Source organism: Panicum hallii, chromosome 5 (genome assembly GCF_002211085.1).
Source record: "Panicum hallii strain FIL2 chromosome 5, PHallii_v3.1, whole genome shotgun sequence".
NCBI classification, from domain to species: domain Eukaryota; kingdom Viridiplantae; phylum Streptophyta; class Magnoliopsida; order Poales; family Poaceae; genus Panicum; species Panicum hallii.
In genome coordinates this window covers 2,405,465-2,419,887 of record NC_038046.1, presented here as the reverse complement: position 1 = coordinate 2,419,887, position 14,423 = coordinate 2,405,465, and the positions used below count along the sequence as shown (strand labels likewise).

At 48.4% G+C, this 14,423-nt stretch overlaps 1 protein-coding gene across 1 annotated transcript; it reads left to right on the top strand.

The window, feature by feature from the left end:
* The first annotated feature begins 1,192 nt into the window (after positions 1-1,192).
* LOC112891457 (squamosa promoter-binding-like protein 2) lies at positions 1,193-6,030 on the top strand. Its single transcript, XM_025958335.1, has 3 exons — positions 1,193-2,783; positions 4,130-4,260; positions 5,252-6,030. The coding sequence occupies exons 1-3, from the start codon at positions 2,371-2,373 to the stop codon at positions 5,863-5,865; spliced, it is 1,158 nt and encodes a 385-aa protein (XP_025814120.1). The 5' UTR covers positions 1,193-2,370; the 3' UTR covers positions 5,866-6,030.
* The last annotated feature ends 8,393 nt before the right edge of the window (positions 6,031-14,423 follow it).

Here is a 14,423-nt window from a genome sequence, read left to right as displayed (position 1 = left end):
GAAAAGCAGAACAGTAGCTATACAAGTTAAGACTTGGAACTTGGACCTCACGTAGGTGCATCGGCACCGGAGATTAATAATCTTCGTTAGGGGAATAAAACTATGCTAAAGAAGGCGCAAATACCTTTGCTTTGCTAGAGGGACCACATTCATCAACACAAGGCGGCAGCTAGTAGGACACGCCACAGTATTCATAAGCCAGCCCATGGGCATGGAACTTCAGCCTAGGTGCTTTAAGAATATGTTTGCTTTTCCCGCGTAGTTGTAATCAAAGTACCCGCTACTCACAACTAGGAATAAGTTATTAGTTCGTTTTAGTTCCATGAAAGCTAATTTGCTGGTTCCTATATTTTAAGCGTGGGGCTGTACTTTTATCGTTGAGAAGCTAGGAAATACGTGTCGGGTGAATCTCGGAAATACTATCATATTACAACATGTCATAGTATTGATTTTCAACTCTACCGCCGTTCCCAACAAATACCTTATCAACTGGATGAAGCTATTCTATGAGCCCCTTTGGCACTGCTTCTCGAAGAGCTTAAAAAAACTTCACATGCAGTTCACATGAAGCTGTGCTAAAAAGATATTTTTTTCAGCAGATTCATTCATAAAACATCCGGTGAAGTTGTTTACAGTTTACACTGGGGAGGAAAAGCTGAAAATCATAGTTTCGCTCAGCTTCTCCCGCAGGCCCACATTTTGCCAAATAATTTTAAAATAGTTTCAGCTTTCACTACAAAAGCTGCTAGCCGTTTTAGGGGAAGTTGAAGCTATACCAAACGGAGCCTGTACACTGCATCAAACTCTGTGATAAAAACCACATATTAATGTGTTTAAATGTTTGAAATTCTAAACAGTAGTACAAAACCTAGGCGAACTAGAAAAGAAGCCTCATGCATTTGAGAATGGATGTACACTTTTGGAAGTGCAGGAAGCAATACCCGGTCTCATGATGGTGCTGTGGCTGTGATTTGTGAACATGATCATGTCAGCTGAGATGAGGCAGCACAGCAGCAGCTGCAAACACAACAACACAGAGAAAAGAAAGGAGGAAAGAAAGCTGTGGCTGCCTACCCCCCCTCCCCCTCCTTTTCCTTCCCCTTGCTCCTCCATGCATCCATCCCTTTCCCAACTTTTGTACTTTTTCCCTGCCTCCACCCCTCTACAAAAGGTGGAGGGAGTAGCCCTGCACTTAAGTTAGTCCTTCTCACCCCATCTCTCTCTCTCTCTGAAGAGACTCTGTTACCAATATTTTAAGGGGAGTGTGGTGCAGGCAGATGGTAGCTCATCTTGCCCATTTGTTGGTGCACAACAGGGAGGAAAGCTGCACTGACTGAGCTTCTCCACCCCTAAAAAGAAAAAACCAATCCTCAAGGAGGCAAAGGCTACTCCTAGGCTGCTGCTGAGAGAGCAAAGGAAGGAAAGGCAGGAGGCAGCAAGGCAGCAGCAACCACCAAAGAGGGGGAATCCTCCCTCTGCTTCATTGGTTTTGGCTCTTCTCCTCTCCTTGCTCCATCCAGATACATGGAGTAGCTGCTGCTGCCGTCGTTTTTTTTTCTTTCTGAATCTTTTTGCCACATCTGTTTGTTGATTTCTTCTTCCTCCCACCTACTCTCCCCAACCACACGCACCTTCTCTCACTGTGTATGTTACTGGCATTGGTAAATAAAGCGAGTGAACAGTGGTGGTGAGGTGCCCCCGCTCTCGGCAATTATTGCCACCTTTGGAGTTTGGAGTCCTCCAATAGGAGTCTCCTCCTGTGCTGTCTGCAACCACTGTCCCTCCCTCTCCTTCCATCTCCGACCTTCCTGCTCGCCCTCGCTCGGGCTTCTCTCTCCTCCTCCGCTCTACAGGGTTGGTGCTCGCTCCCTGCGTCCAGCCAGCAGCCATCCATCCGTGTCCTCAGTCCTTGTCCTCCCCTCCGCTCGCTTTAAACCCACCACTGCAGCTGGCTCACTGCCTGATCCCTTCCTTCCCCGCCTTCCTCCGCTCCCCCTGGTGGCGGGTGCCGCCTGGCGCCTGCTGTTCTTGGATTCTTAATTGCATGCTGTCGCAGCTGCTGTGATCTCTCTCTCTCTTTCTGCTCCTCATCCATTCCTTTCCTGCCCCTCCTGTCCTCCTCCCGGAGCTTTTGCTCGCAATCAACTTTTCTTTTCGGTCCCTCCCTTGCTCTTCGGGGGAGCAGCAGTTCGGTTGTCTCCGACGACCTTGCTTCGCTGCAGGCGGACGCAGCAACAGAGCCGTTTCCTTTCAAGCAGCCATCGCTAATTCGCTAGCCAGGGCGAGCTAGCTGCAAACAAGCCGGCAGGGCCCTTCTCTGTGAGTCCCGATAGAAGAGAAGATCCCGAGACACGCAGCGGTGGTCTTGCCATGGACTGGGACGCCAAGATGCTCCCTGCGTGGGACCTCGGCACGGTGGTCGGCCCCAGCAGCGGGGTCGGTGTCGTCGCGGCCGCCGGCGCCAGCGGAGGCGGGGCGCTGGACCTGAAGCTGGGCGGGCCGACGAGCTGGAGGGCGGTGGCCACGGCGCCGGCGGCCGTCCCGCTGCCGTCACCGCCCGCGCCGCCGCGGCCGTCGTCGTCTTCGTCTTCCGCGCCGGCGAAGCGGCCGCGCGCGGGGCAGGCGCAGCAGGCAGTGCCGGCGTGCTCCGTGGAGGGCTGCGCCGCGGACCTGTCCAAGGGCCGCGACTACCACCGCCGGCACAAGGTCTGCGAGGCGCACTCCAAGACGCCCGTCGTCACCGTCGCCGGCCAGCAGCAGCGCTTCTGCCAGCAGTGCAGCAGGTTCGTCCCTCGTACATCCCATGCACCCTACTTATTCTTGGATTCCTCCACCCTCGAACTCATGATTCTCTTTTGGTTTCTTGCTCGAATAATTCAATCCGAGCTCTAGATGCCACAGCCTCTGTCCATGGCTGTCGCATGCGTGTTTTTTGTTGTACGCATCCGTGTTCCTTCCCGGGGGGTGAATTATTTTCCTACTACTAGTTAGTTACCATCACGTACAACTACAACCGTACTGCACTGCACTAAACACGGTCGTTTAGCTTTAGCATCACTAGACTGCTTGCTTGGGCGACCAAGAACTCGCTATCAGCTGCAGCAGCTCCTGTATGTCCCTTTAATTGCCATCGTGATGTTTGGCGCTTTGCCATTGATTGAACGACGTGTGACAGCCAAAACTTCCGGCATCCGTCTGTCACGCACGCACGGCACGGTCAAATGCAAAAGTAACAAACCTACTGAACACTGCAAGCAACGCCGACCAAAGATCCAATTTTTATGCAAACGTTGGAGCAGAATTTTCCCAGTAACACGATTTGGACAGCCAAACTTACAGTAGAATTGAGCCTGACGTCCGGAGTTTTATTACAGTAGTAAACGTGGGATTAGGCTGCAATCCCAGCTCCTGGTCCTGAATTTGTTTGTCAAGGTCTGAACGGATTCTGTGCAACCACCGTCAGGCCGGCTGCTAGTGCTCGGCTGCCGCTGCATGCGCGCCCGTGCTCTCAGGGTGTCCCTACGATACCGCAGCCAAGGGCAGCGCGGCAGATGCAATGGAACTGGACTTTGAGCTGAGGTCCATGCCCTCCCGTCCTTGTCAGGCTCACTCGGACAACAAATTTTTCCCTCCTGCTCTCCGATGTGTGCGTGTGTGTCCCTGTCGTCGTCGTTGTCTGCGTGGCTTGCCCATGCTTTCCACATTCCATATGTTTATTTTCAAAGGCCTCAATCAGATATTCAGAAGCACCTTGGTGTTCTAGAAGAGAAGGGCCTGAATTCCCAGGTAGGGGTAGCTCGGTTTGTCTTCTCCTCATTCAGAATCATCATCACGTTCCAAATATCCCAGAGCGTGCCGTGAAGGTTACGTGCCTTTGGTTTCGCGGGTCTTCTTGAGGTCAACTGCCGTATGTTGCATGTGTTCTGCTTCGTTCGCTGTAGTTGATGCCTTGAGTTGACCAGATCGGAGCCAAGAACTCAGCAGTGTTTTTCTTTAGGAACCAACTTGCCATTTTGGAACTTATCACTAAACGTTTTTGAAATGTGGCGAACGAATCCGGCTCTCCGGATTTATGCTTGTGGTGAGTTGCCAAGTCCTTACGATCTTTGGAATTGCTTTTTTCTTGCAGGTTTCATTCGCTTGGTGAGTTCGATGACACGAAGAGGAGCTGCAGGAAGCGCCTTGATGGGCACAATCGGCGCCGCCGCAAGCCGCAGCCGGACCCTCTCAACCCCGGAGGCTTGTTTGCTAACCACCATGGTAAATTCATTCCTCCTTGCACGGCAATCACTTCTATTTTTGAATCGAACACATGTCTACCGCCAGTCTGCCACTGAGCATACATACATGAGAAATCAAGCACAAAGTTTAGCGAGATGAATTAACTTTAGAGCAGACAATACTGAGTTGAGTGATGGAAGGAAGCTGAAATTTCAGTGATTTATTTGTTTTAAGGTTGCATTTGGATTAGGATCATTACCTGGCACAAACGGGAAGCACAGGCACAGCTTGTAATTAATTATGTTATTTTGTGAGCTGAGCTGAGGCACAGCTTATTGAACTTTAAGGATCAGTATCTTGCATTTGATTGATCATGTGCTGAACTGAGTCCTCACCTGTCAGTTGATTGGCAGCACTATGCCACAAATCATTTCGCACGTTGCAAGTGCCAAGTGCTACCATCAAATGTATTTCTTTCCCAAGAGGTGGGGAAAGGGAACTTGCCTACCAGTCCTGCACGACCATGATGAACTTAGGCTGCTGTTCAAAAGCAACAGCAGTTTAGTTAGTCTTTGGTTGGCCATTTTCCAAGAAATGCCTGTACTAATAACCAATCGGGAACTTATGTGTGGCCTAGAAATTTCTCCGAATCTGCATGCATGTGAATATCGCTGAAACCAGCTAGCAACATAATCTTCAGTTTTGTTGGTCTTTGGGTGGCCCTTTTCCAAGAAATACATGTATTAGTAACCAATCTGGAACATATATGCATGTGAATACATGAATTCCTCAAAAGCTCCCTACTTGTGAAAACAATTATGTGAAATGAACTGATAATATCAGAGAAAGATTGCTTTTACTGCATTTTACCATGGTTAATCACAAACAAAATTCCTCCCTGAAGAAACTTGTGCCCTGTACGTGCAATGTTGATGCATTGGCTCACTGCTGAATGCTGATCTGGCCTAGTATATATCATCTGCACTCGCAACACCAGAAATCTAACTTCAGTTCATTTTGCCGTGTCCAGGAGTGGCAAGATTCGCATCGTACCCGCAGCTCTTCGCTTCATCCATGGCAGATCCCAAATGGCCGGTCGTGAAGACAGAGGCCGACATTTTCCAAGACCACTACTACCCGGCCGCCCACCTCAACGGTGCCGGCTCCCTCTTCCACGGCAAGGACCGGAAGCACTTCCCTTTCCTGACCAACCACCACCATGGCGGTGACGCAGCTGGGGCCTTCGCCAGCCAGCCCTTCACCATCACCGCCGCTTCCTCAGAGAGCAGCAGCAAGCAAAGCAACGGCAACTGTGCTCTCTCTCTTCTGTCAGACAACCCGACACGGGCACAGACGACGACCATGATCCCGACCGCGCAGCCCCTCGGCGCGGCGCTGCAGTACGGCGGCGCGGCGCGGCTCCCCGACGGCGGCGACGTCTCGCTCACCGGGATGTCGTACGCGAGGTTGGGAGACAGCAAGCAGGCATCCATTCTGACCACATCTACCAGCCACACCGCAGTTGCTTCTCCTGGCCCTGGTACGCAGCTGCAGTACCATGACTACTACCATGTGAGCGGTGGCGATCAGGGCAACTGCCCAGATGGTGCGGCCATTCAGGCTATACCTTTCTCATCGTGGTAGACGAGTGCTGATCAATCAGGTGCTAGGCGGTCGCTCTCGTTGTTCACCAAATATATCGGCTGTAATACTAGTAGTCTTATCATACTGAAAACTTTGACAAGCGATGTCCATTCTTTCAGCTTATCCTAATAGTTCTAATTTATGGAAATCCCCCAAATTATGATCCGGAGTCGTGTAAGTGCGTCCTTTTCAGAGGCTAGGTGGTTGAGTTTGTGAAATTTTGGAGGTAATTCTGTGTGTTTTGTTTGGAGTTTACGTTTGGCCATCGACTTGCTTGGTACTAAAACTAGTCGAGCATAAAGTCCGGTGAGAGACAAACTGTACTGGAAAGTCAAGAAATCGCACAAAAATTGGAGATCCCTGATCTGCTTGTTTTTCGCATGCCGCACATGCGTAGGTCATGGTGAATAACAGTGATTATATTAAGTGTTCTTGATGGACCACTTCTGTAGCCTGAGTTCTAGGGACAAACATGTTGGGCGATTCTGACAATTATGCTACACGGCGCATATTTTTATTCTCTGTTCCTTGTGTCTGAAAACAATCTAGGACTGAAGAATATGTTATACTGCAACAGATGCTTTGGAGCAAAGCTCGGCCAAAACGACAGATCACTTCCACGCGTGCTAACAGATAATGCTTAATATTGAGTTCAGGCCTTAAGGAGCAATTGATAGCCCAACAAAGTACTGTACAAATGGGAACAAGGGTTCAGAAGATCTGCCACACCACAAAGTCCTTCCATTCTTCTTGCAAAACTATAGTTCAAAACAGAAATGGGCCATGGAAGAAGTACACAGCAAGAGCTACAACTGCACTACTTGTTGTACCTAGATCCATGGCAATCCAGAAGACATTGTTATAAATATAACATCTTCTGGACTTTGTACCCATCTTTTTTTTAGCAAACCCTTTCTACATATTATGTTCATTCTTGAAGCGCTCCCGGACGGCCAGAATGAAAGCCGACGCCCTCTCATCGATGTCGTCCATGTAGGAGGCACTTGCTGCTGCGCCTACAGGGGAGGGCTTGAGCTGGTGCGTAATACTTACAGCAGAGTTGCTCTGGGGCTTGACGTACTTGGAGTAGACCATCGCCACCTTGCCCTTGGCACCTCTAGCACTTGTCTTCGTCACCGCCTCCATTTGTTGGCTTGGATGGTTGTGGTGGTTGCTTGGCAATGCAGCAGGAGCTAGCCCCTGTATATATATGCAGCAGGTTGGTGTGTGATCCATTGGATGCCAGTGACCCACTTTGCCTTTGGATGCCAGTGGATAACATGCATGCAGAATTGCAGAAAAGAATCAATGAATCATCCTCTTCCACATATTTTCCCAGAACATGCCAGAGATATGCGCATCTTGATCAATTATATCAGCCGTATATTCATGTTTCGCACGCAAGAATCTTTACAACACTGACTCATTGACTGACAAGCGAGTCCCAAGATGAGAAGGGTCCAGTGACGAGCGAGAGTCGTCAGAAAAGCTCGGTAATCCTTTCGCAACTGCAGGTGCTCACCATGGCATAACATTACACGTTGTGTGCTCTTGATAAGCTCCGGGCCAAGGTTCTTTGGGCCCCGTTCCTTTTTTTCCAGGTCAGAAAAGATCTCCTTGATTTGAATATACCTCGTTGCAACAGATCATTGCAGCAGTTTTATCATATCCTCGTCGATCAAAAGATTCCGGTCTATCTCTTTTGATACATCCACGAAACATCACTTGATCGCTAGTTTTGATTTTGTGTATATGTTCTCATCCACACAAGTGACATTTGCCGGTTAGCCGTGCACGGACTGGCTTCCTGGGAAGACTTGAAGAGTCTGCTTGGCACTGCATAGATTTTTGGGATACAGGAACAACTGAACTGATTTACTAATCCCTGCTGTCATTGTTATTTGTAAAACGTCAGCTAGAGAAAACGTCAACCAAAACTGATTGAATCTATCTATCTATCTATACTGTAAAGATCGAAAACAATTGAAAACGTTTCTCACCCGTATCGGGCCCGCCGTTCCCCTCATGCTAGATCCACCTGTCGGGATTGAGGGAGGTGGGAGGGAGGGTAGATCCATAGAATTCGCAAATGGGAGAGTGTTTCTGCCAAAAACGGATTTCTTTTCTCACCCGTCGCTTGGCTTACCTGCCGGCCCGTCACGCGCGGCTCTTTTTCTCTTCCAGCCGTCCATGGGCTCCTCTTGCACTCCCTCTCTCCGCACGGCTTACCCCGCCGTAGGTGTGCAAATCAAATTGGTGACTTATGTGCACCTCCAACCCTTTTTAGTTTAAATATTTGTGCTATTTTTCTAAAATAAGATCCTAATTTGAAGAAGTAGCACAGTAAACCCAACTGATAGCTAACACGACGGAGGATAAGCAAGGATAAGACGGAGGACTAGACGAGCCAGAAGCTTATTTTCAGTAACAATGATGAGCAGAACCTACAGGACAGTACTTGTCAAGTAACTGAAGGCTGAAGCTCTACTCTACAAGATCTACCTTGAAACTCTGACCGGCCAGCGCTAATTTCCAATTTCAAGCAACATTTTTTTTCTAGCAATCTCTCTGCATAGCTATTACTAGTTGACCACCAAGTGGCACAAGCACATGATCAATTAGTCCATGCAAAGCATCGAAAATATCTTTCCTGAAACTTGGAGTTGGGAGGACAAAAGGGCAGGTTGCGAGGGGCGTCCACTACTGCCTCTACCCAGATGATCGGCGAGCGCCGTGACAAAACCTGAAGCTTTTTGGCCGGCAAAAGATCGGCCATGGGGCGCTTTACAGCGTGGTGCGTCGACCACCCGTCCACCCCGATCCGATGCGCTCGTCAAGAGTTTGTCTAGCAGCAGCAGCAGAAGCGGTTGATCCTCATACGCATCTGCCTCTTGTAACATTCGCGACGGCTTGACTGAGCAGTGGTAGGAAATAGGAATCCATGGGAAAGGTGCAGCACAGCGGACCTGGCAGATAGATAGATCCGTCCATGGCGAGGAGGAGGATAGAAAGCGTCGGCGCTGCAGCGAGCTTATCCGCGCCAGTGCATGGAGGAATTGGCATCTGTCCGACTACGCCTACTGGAATCTCAAGACGCGACCGCCATATGATGGTGCCCTACCGTCCCCTACCGGCGTTCCAATTCCTCGGAGCCCCGCATGGCCGGCTAACCGCTACAGCCATTGGCATCTGCCGACTCAGCTCCGCGTCATCTAGACTGATCCAAGGCTTAACCGGGTTCAGTTTCAGTTCCGATTCGTACACGTCGGCTGATCATATCGGAAGCAACGGAGAAAAGATGAGAGAGGCTGATCATACTAGAGGAGGAAGAATTTTCTGTTGCCTCTCCACTTTGAAAAGTTGAGAAGAGAGGATATCCAACCTCTAGTAGATAAAATTCTTAGGAAAATAGCTAGCTGGAAGGGGAGGCTCCTCTCCCATGCTGCTAGATTAGTCTTGATCAAAACCTGCTTAGCTAGCATCTGTTAAGTTGTGATCCAAATTCATCTATACAAATATAAAGGCCGATTTCGGACGTAGCGAAGCGGAGGCCCATCGCCGGAGGCTTGGGCCGGAGCGAAGCGGAGGGGCAGTATAGATTGATTAGGGTTTCCAGATATATACCTCTTGTAAGCCGCCGTTCGGGATACAGAAAGATCATTGGAAATCCCCGGCGTTTGTAACCGCACTCGATATAGCGAAGTTCTGCTGGCTGGCGTCCGTGGTTTTTCCCTTCTACTTTGGAAGAATTTTCCACGTTAAATCCTCGTGTCCTCTGGGGTGATCGGTTCTTTCTCGTTGTTCTTTGTCATCTATTTTGTAACAACATCCCTGTTTATTTACTTTCTTTCATAAAATTCTCCAAATGGGCTATCAAGGCTTTGAATACCCATTTAGCTAATTGCCTCTGGAATGATTCTGAAGGTAACCACACATATCACTTAGCAAATTGGGAAAATGTTAGTATGCCGAAGGAGTTTGGAGGTTTAGGAGTGCCAAACCTACGAGATCTGAACCTCTGTTTACTAGACTCTTGGCTGAAGAGATATAATCTTGATGATAATAAACTCTGGAAAGAGTTGCTAGATTTTAAGTATAATACCTGCAACCCGAATATTTTTTATAGCAAGGATGTTGGGGCTTCTTAGTTTTTCAAAGGGCTTATGTGGGCTGCTAAAGCAGCCAAATTAGGTTTCACGTGGAAAATAGGCAATGGCAAAAAGTTAGATTCTGGGAGGATAATTGGCTGGGCACCTCAAGCCTGGCCATTCAATTCTGGGACTTATATGTGATTGTGAATGAGAAAACCAGCACTGTTGCTGACCTTTGGGATGGTGACGAACTGAAATGCACTTTTAGAAGGACAGCAGGTCCTAGGCTTAGTAGGATGTGGCTAGAAGCAGTCCAGATTGCCTCCACTATACATTTCTCCGAAGATGATGATAATCTCATCTGGCAATTCACCTTTAATGGGATCTATTCTTCACAATCCTTATACAAAGTCATTAGCTTTAGAGGTGTGATGCCCGTTTTTGTCCCTAGTCGTCTTTGGGATCTGAAAATCCCACCCAGAGTACATATCTTCCTCTGGCTCCTATCTAAGAATAAGATCCTGACTAGAGATAATCTTGCAAAAAGACAGAAATTAGAAGTAGAGACCTGTCTATTCTGCAATGACAAAGAGACAGTGCAGCATTTATTCTTTGACTGTGTTGTTGCTCAGCTTCTGTGGGATTTTATCTCCCAAGCTCTGAACCTGAATCTAAAAACTTTCGATGACATAGGTTCCAAGTGGCTGAGTAACAAGAATTTTGCTGCTGTCAATATTATTAGTTCTGCTACCTTATGGTGCCTTTGGAAACTAAGAAACGAGTTTTGATTTCAGAATGGGGGAGTGGAAGGACATGAGAATTCTACTTCGGAGGATAGTGGGGATGGCTCAGAATTGGCAAATTCTGTGTCCCCGGGTGCTAAAGAAGCTCTCCTAGATTTTATTTCCAACTTAAGAGACCTGTCAAGAAGACCACCAAGACTAACAATTGGGTCTACGTGAAGAAGAACCATGCTTCTTCGTGCTCCAGTGACCCAGATGGGGAACCGCTGGTCATGACATCCTGGAGCGCCCAGCTGAAGGAAATGGAGCAGACCTTGGTCGCCTGATGACCGTTGTGTCCTCTGTATCAGTTGCTTTTGTTGTTCTGTTATGTCTAAGCAGCTGGTGGATTGTAATAATCGTCTTGGTTTCGTTTGGATGTCGCAAAAACTCTGTATGAAACGTTCTGCTGTCTTAGTAAGACGGGGGGCTCTGGCCCTAAAACTTTTTTTAAAAAAAAGGATGACGCGACGGACCTTTCGGCTGCTTGGGCGGCGGCGGTCGGCCGAGAAACTTCTCGGCGGCGCCGGCCGCGCGCGTCGATCGAACTGGGTGGGGCGTGAGGCGGTGAGGGCCGCGACCACGTCCGGCGAGGCGAACACTTTTCCGCTGGGCCGGACACCTAGGCCCTCCTTGCGTGCCTAATGTGTACTCTATGAGCCGTTTTTCTAATAAACGATATCCCACTCTCCGGGCCTTCAGTACGAGCCATCCGGCCTCGAGCCGGAAGCCAGTGGGCCCAGGACGTCCCGCGCGCAACGGCCAGCCAGGCCTTGTCTCGGTCAAAGGGGCCAGGCGGGGGCCTGTGGGCTGGCTCTGGGCGAGGCCCGTATGGGCCGCCTCTCAAGTCTCAACTCGAGGTAGTTTCGTTGTTTGTTTGTTTCCGCGCTTTCCTCTTCCGACGGGCCACGTCAGCCCTACCGTACGTACCCCCTGGATATATATTCTGGAGGCGGTCGTTTTCTGCTCGTTCTTCCGCATCGTTCTCCGACTTTCCAAGTAGATGCCACTCTTGCTATACTCCTTTGCAAATCCTCTCTCGAGAATATTTGCAACGACCGTCCACGTATACAGGCATCTCACCTTTATTTAATTAGCTACGAGCGAGCGTCCATGCAATGCCACACAAGTGTTCGTATTTTTCTAATGCTGGGTGCACATGGGCGGCACGGGCAGCGCAACGGAGCTGCAGGAGTCCATCTCATAAAATATAGTAAATACATGCACGTGTGCATGTATGCATCCAGCATATACGCCACCTCGGCGCATATATACTGCCAAAATTGCAGTAGAATATGTATGAGCAATCATATGTTTCTGCCATAGGAGTATTATACAAATTACGTGCAGGTTGTTTGTGGTATTTACGTGAACACATTTTTACATGAGTTATTATATCTCGAACACATACGATCGGTACGGCGGGAGCAAACATCCGATACATTTTCCACGGCCGTTTCTCTGCATCATTTTGCGATTTCCCAGATATTCTATCCGTCAAAATTTTAGCTCACTTTAGATTTGTTCTAACTCAAATTTATCTAATTTATAAGAATTATAGAAAAAACACACTAACATCTACGATATCAAAATGGTTTTACGAACTCTATTTACAGTGCATTTTTAACCTTAGTCAGAGTTAGATAAATTCACGTAGAACAGAACCAAAATGTTTTACTGTACTTTTGCAAATCCTCTCAAGAGTTAGTCCGACTTCGCTTGTATCAAATCAAACTCTTTCTTTTAAGTACATAGATAGATTCAGCTGGGTGCGAGCAGCATTTTGAATTTTGAGACGTTTTGAGCGTCAGACCCACTGCAAAATTTCTAAGTCGGTTGCGAGAACAACATGGCGATATACGCGTATTTTTTTTAGAGATAAACGATATACGCGTTGGCAACTTAGAACAGTATCGCGCATTCAGTCTGGTCAAGTTGCCAACCCACCCTGCCACTCAGCCTGTTTGTAAGACAGTCCGTTGTTTGCAGGGTCGAGGTATGCGGTCGCATGCACTGCATCTGCATGGTCCGTTCGTCGCCGGCGCGCCGCCTTCCTGCTTATCTTGTGCCCATTCTTTCTTCTTTACCCAAAAGAGAAAGACGGGCCAAGCCCAGTCCCAACACCGGCCACACACCTGCTTCAGTGCTACCGCCGCGTGACCTTTACCATCCGCCAATTCACACAGCCTTTTCTTCTACCGCACCGCCATGGGCAACTAACCGTCTAACCGAGAGAGAGAGGGAGCTAGAGAGGGAAGGAGAGAGAGACTTCGCCGGCGCAACGTGCACTAGTGCAGAGTTAGCTTTTACAGTATATATGATTTTAAATAGGACGTCTTTTTTTTAACTAATCTGTGAAGAATTTTTTAATTCCGGATAGAACCATTAACCTGGACTAAAGATCCTTTAATTCAGTTGAAATCATCAATTAAGATTAAAGAGTGATTTTTATTTTGGTTGGTGGATTCGATTAGAACTAAAACTCTCTGCCGCTCGCTAGCCGTTGGATACTTTATTAATTCCAAGTCCAAACCTGTTAAGAATAAATGAAGAGGACGAAGTTGCGCGGATCGAAGCTGGAGGACTCGCCGTCTTCTCCGGTTGTGGCTTGGCTCCGACCAAATCAAAAGCCGCCGGCCGGCATGCGGCTCTCGGGCCGTGTGTCCGGCAGGGCCGGGGGCGCGGGTGCATGCACCGCGCCCACCTCCGCATGGCTGCCGTGTGCGTCTGCTGTTCAGGGTTCCAGGCAAGTGGAGTTTTTTGTGGCCACGGGAAGCGGAGTGCCCGGCGGCGGGGCCCGGCGGACCAGATAGGCACGGGGGGGCACGGTCCACGCGTCCCGCGGGGCTGTCCACGTCGCGCGCCCCCTGCCCCGCTGCCCGGTCACCTCAGCGCCCTGCTTTCCAAATATAGAAATTTAGCCATGTTTACCAACGACTCTACTTTCCATGACAAAGCTTGGTAGAAATAGTACGGGCACGCACGAGTTCATGAACAATGCACGTTGCGAACAAAAATAGGGAGTCGCTTCGGTTTCTTGCACAATTTCAAATATCTGAGTCAGCACCAATAACTTTGTCAATATCATAAATTTGGACCGGTTTCTCAGATACGATTATAAGCTAAAATGAGTGGATATATATTTATCGGGAGTGATCATTCGTACGTATGTGTGTAAGAGACTATCCATGTATTAAATTTCAAAATCAACAATAGCGCGAGGGATGACCAACCATGAAAAGAACTCCTCCCCCGTACCAACGCTGCTATGATATTTTTTAGCAAGATGAATTAAGATAGGAAATAGAAAATTACTAAATTCCCTTACAGCCTTGCAAATCTACTTAAAAACCCATGTGCAAAATATCACGACAGAAGTAGCTAAAACGTCCATCGATGGAAATAGCTTGATATCGGTCTTGTACAAAATAACTCGTCAAATTTGGGTACTTACTTTTTTAATATAACAAGATGCAACAATGCAAATTTTGAAATGAATATACAAATTAAATATATCAAAGATATTATAAAGAATTTGAACCACATCACCCACTAAACCTAAGAGATATGCAACCATCCGCAGCTAGGAGCGTAGGAGCCCACCTACCCATAACACTCACGCGCACACACACTCTTGAGCCTCATCCAAACCTAGCTCTGAACTTCTCTTATCCGGTGCGGTGGC

Excerpts from the sequence above, each read along its gene's own strand:
- LOC112891457 (XM_025958335.1), top strand. The coding sequence starts at position 2,371 with ATGGACTGGGACGCCAAGATGCTCCCTGCGTGGGACCTCGGCACGGTG. Across the intron at positions 2,784-4,129 it reads TTCTGCCAGCAGTGCAGCAG|GTTTCATTCGCTTGGTGAGT; the intron begins GTTCGTCCCTCG and ends TTTTTCTTGCAG. Across the intron at positions 4,261-5,251 it reads CTTGTTTGCTAACCACCATG|GAGTGGCAAGATTCGCATCG; the intron begins GTAAATTCATTC and ends TGCCGTGTCCAG.